General features: G+C 44.7%; 1 protein-coding gene across 2 annotated transcripts in view; it reads right to left on the bottom strand.

Moving 5' to 3' along the window:
- LOC114071935 (histone RNA hairpin-binding protein-like) overlaps positions 1-171 on the bottom strand; it is a 9,557-nt gene extending 9,386 nt beyond the window's left edge. For both annotated transcript variants that reach the window (XM_027909820.1, XM_027909821.1), the window contains exon 1: positions 82-171. In XM_027909820.1, coding sequence (XP_027765621.1) covers positions 82-134 — 53 coding nt within the window. In that variant the 5' untranslated portion in view covers positions 135-171. The remainder of the gene's footprint in view (positions 1-81) is intronic.
- Between the last annotated feature and the right edge of the window lie 2,855 nt (positions 172-3,026).

Genomic DNA, 3,026 nt, shown 5'->3' with positions numbered 1-3,026 from the left:
AACCGCGGGAGCTCCAGCGGCGCCCCAAGGCAGCGATGCCCGCCAGCCCCGGGCCCCTCCGACCCCCACGGCCGCTCCCACCTGCGCAGCCCGGCCGGGTCCCCGCCGCCCGGGCGCCGCTGCCCGCCGGACATGGCTGAGGCGAGCGGCGGCTCCGCGGCCGAACATGGCCCCGGCTCCGCCGCCAGCGCAGGCGCGGCCCGGCCTCCTGGAACGCGGGGGCAGCGCAGGCGCCCTCCGTGAGGCGCCGCAGCCGGGAAAGAGCCCTGTGGGGGGAAGGCAGAAACGTCCTGTTCCTGCTGGAAAGCCGATCGGGAGTTACAGGGGGAGGGAGGCGAAGGGTCCTGCAGCCCGCGCTCCTGTGAGGGGCAGGACGCGGCTCCCTCACGCCCTCACAGCCTCTCCTTTGCCCTCACCCAGCCTGGGGGCGGATGGAGCCCCCGACCCACTGAGCTCGCTAATCCAGGGAAAACCGGGCTCCCACATCACAGCGTTACCTCACGCATGAGTCGAGGGTTGGGTTTGGGCCAAGTTAGCCTTCTGCTGGATGTCGTGAGCTAAATCGTCTCAGCAAAGGGGGTTGGTGGGAGCACCACAATATATGCTCCAGAGAAACGTGTCCCACGTTTCACACCATTAGTGGAACCACAGAACAGTTTGGGTTGGAAGGGTCCTTAAAATATTGTTCCAATGCCCCTGCTGTGGGAATGGACAACTTCCACAAGAGCAGGTTGCTCGAAGTCCCATCCAACCAGGCCTTGATCCCTTCAGGGATGGGGCATCCACAGATTCTCTGGGAAACCCATGCCAGTGCCTCACCACCCTCACAGTCAAGAATTTCTTCCTAACAGCTAACCTAAACCTACTCTCTTTTAGTTTAAAGCCATTGCCTTTGTCCTGTCCCTACATACTCTTGTCAAAAGGCCCTCTCCAGCTCTCCTGTAGGTACTAAAAGGTGCTTCCAAGGTGTTCTCAGAGACTTTTCTTCTCCAGGCTGAACCAACCCAGCTCTTCCAGCTTGTTTCCACAGCAGAGGTGCTCTAGCCCTCAGAGCATCTTTGTGGTTGACTTCTGGACTCACCCCAACAAGTTCACTGCTACAGGAATGCACTACATTCCTTATTGCTTGTGCTTGGTAATAAATCTGAGCAAGGTCACATTAAAATAAATGTTTTATACAGGACACATCACTGCTTTGTGCCACTGCTCCCTTGGAAAGACAAATTTTTAGTTATTGTCCCTGCTGATTTCATGACATCCAGTGTCACTCCATTCTATCTAACAGTTATGAAAAGTATTTGGAGGTTTTTTCCCTGAGATTCTTACACAGATTTCGCACACACCTTTTTGCATTTATACAACCCTCTGTATTCGGGTTGTCACAGGAAAATTCATCCAAGAAAGCCTTATCAAATACACCCTCAGGTGAATTTAAACCCTCTTTATATTCACATGTTCTCAAATAAAACATTGTATACAGATAAGTCAGACTGATTTCCACCCATTTAAAGTTTTATCTGGTAAACATAACTTTAAAATTAAAACCAGAAGTCTTACATAAAATCAATTGTATTTTTATTCAGTTCTTCAGAGAGTTTTAAGATTAACTGCAAATATTCATTAAACCTTTTCCTTAAAGGCTACCTAAATAATACTGTCCATTTTAAAAGAGGTAAGCTATCTAGGAAAACAAAAGCCAAAAATCACAAGTAAGAAACCCTGCGGTAAGTCTTTGGAGGAAAATGTAATGTATGTAAAAGCTTGAATATTTATATTTTACCTCCTTAAACAGCTTAAAGTCAACAAATATTCCTTAAGAAATGGCACTCAAACCTTTATTCTTATTGAGGTTTCTGACTGGAATGGCACTGGAATGGTACCAAAGAATGGTTTGGGTTGGAAAGGACCTTAAAGATCATGTAGTTCCAAACCCCTGCCATGGGCAGGGACACTTTCCACTAGACCAGGTTGCTCAGAGCCCCATCCAACCTGGCTCTGAAGACTTCCAGGGATGGGGCAGCCACAGCTTCTCTTGGCAATCTGGTCCAGTTTTGATACAGCAAAAATACTCATATTGAAGAGATCACGTAATAACCTGGTATTTTGGGTTCAAGTTATGCCAAGCCTCATGGTAAAAAAAGCTTCTTTCATATAATTGATCCAAATTGGATCCAATTCCTGCTTGGAAAAAAAAAAAAAAGTTTTATTTGGGTTAACAAACTATGTTAACCTAAAATATCAACAGATAAAATATTTTCCTAATTATTTCTGGAATGCTCAAATTACAGAAATAACACAACTGTAGAAACAAATATAGCCACCTATTGAGCTGCAGCACACAGGGAAATTTGGGCTATGCATGTACACACATATATGGCATATTTATACAGACAGTGTTGAACCCACAGATTGTCTTTAGTGAGTGACATCACATTTATATCGAGGACTTCAGATTACTCATATCACCCACCCACAAGGCAGTGATGTGGAAGAGCATACACACTGCTGAAAAATGCAACACAAAATCTCTAACAATGATTTACACACAATAATAAAGCAAAATTCTTTAGTAAATATTTTAGCCCATCACATTACTTCTTTTTTTTTTTTTTTTTACAAAATGCTGTAAAAAGACCAATTCTAAATTCTATCCTAATTTTTAAGAAACATATCAAGATCATGTGGGAGGCAGTGTTGTTTTCTTTGCTGCAGAGAGGATCTTCTCTACAAATGGCCCTATATGTGCATGTGATTCTTTGAACAATGACCTGAATCTATGACAAAGACAAATGCCTATTTTTGTATTCCATTATTTTCTTGTTCAGTGCTTTATTCAGATCTCATATGACTGTGCAGGGAGAAGTCACAGTTTCTCCTTCTACTGCCTCTAAGAAGGATATGGATTTTTAACAAGTTGTTTCTCTAACATAGCCTTTAAGCTTACAAATTTTGGAGGCATGCCAGACTGCTTTGAGAATTTAAACTTGGGAAATAATGGTTGTTTTAAGGAATTTAAGCCAGGCACT

Source organism: Empidonax traillii, unplaced genomic scaffold (assembly GCF_003031625.1).
Source record: "Empidonax traillii isolate 1590-97213 ecotype Southwest subspecies unplaced genomic scaffold, ASM303162v1 scaffold2444:size44503, whole genome shotgun sequence".
Taxonomy (NCBI): Eukaryota; Metazoa; Chordata; class Aves; order Passeriformes; family Tyrannidae; genus Empidonax; species Empidonax traillii.
Note: the sequence above shows the minus strand (reverse complement) of the source record. Positions and strands in the feature narration are given on the sequence as shown.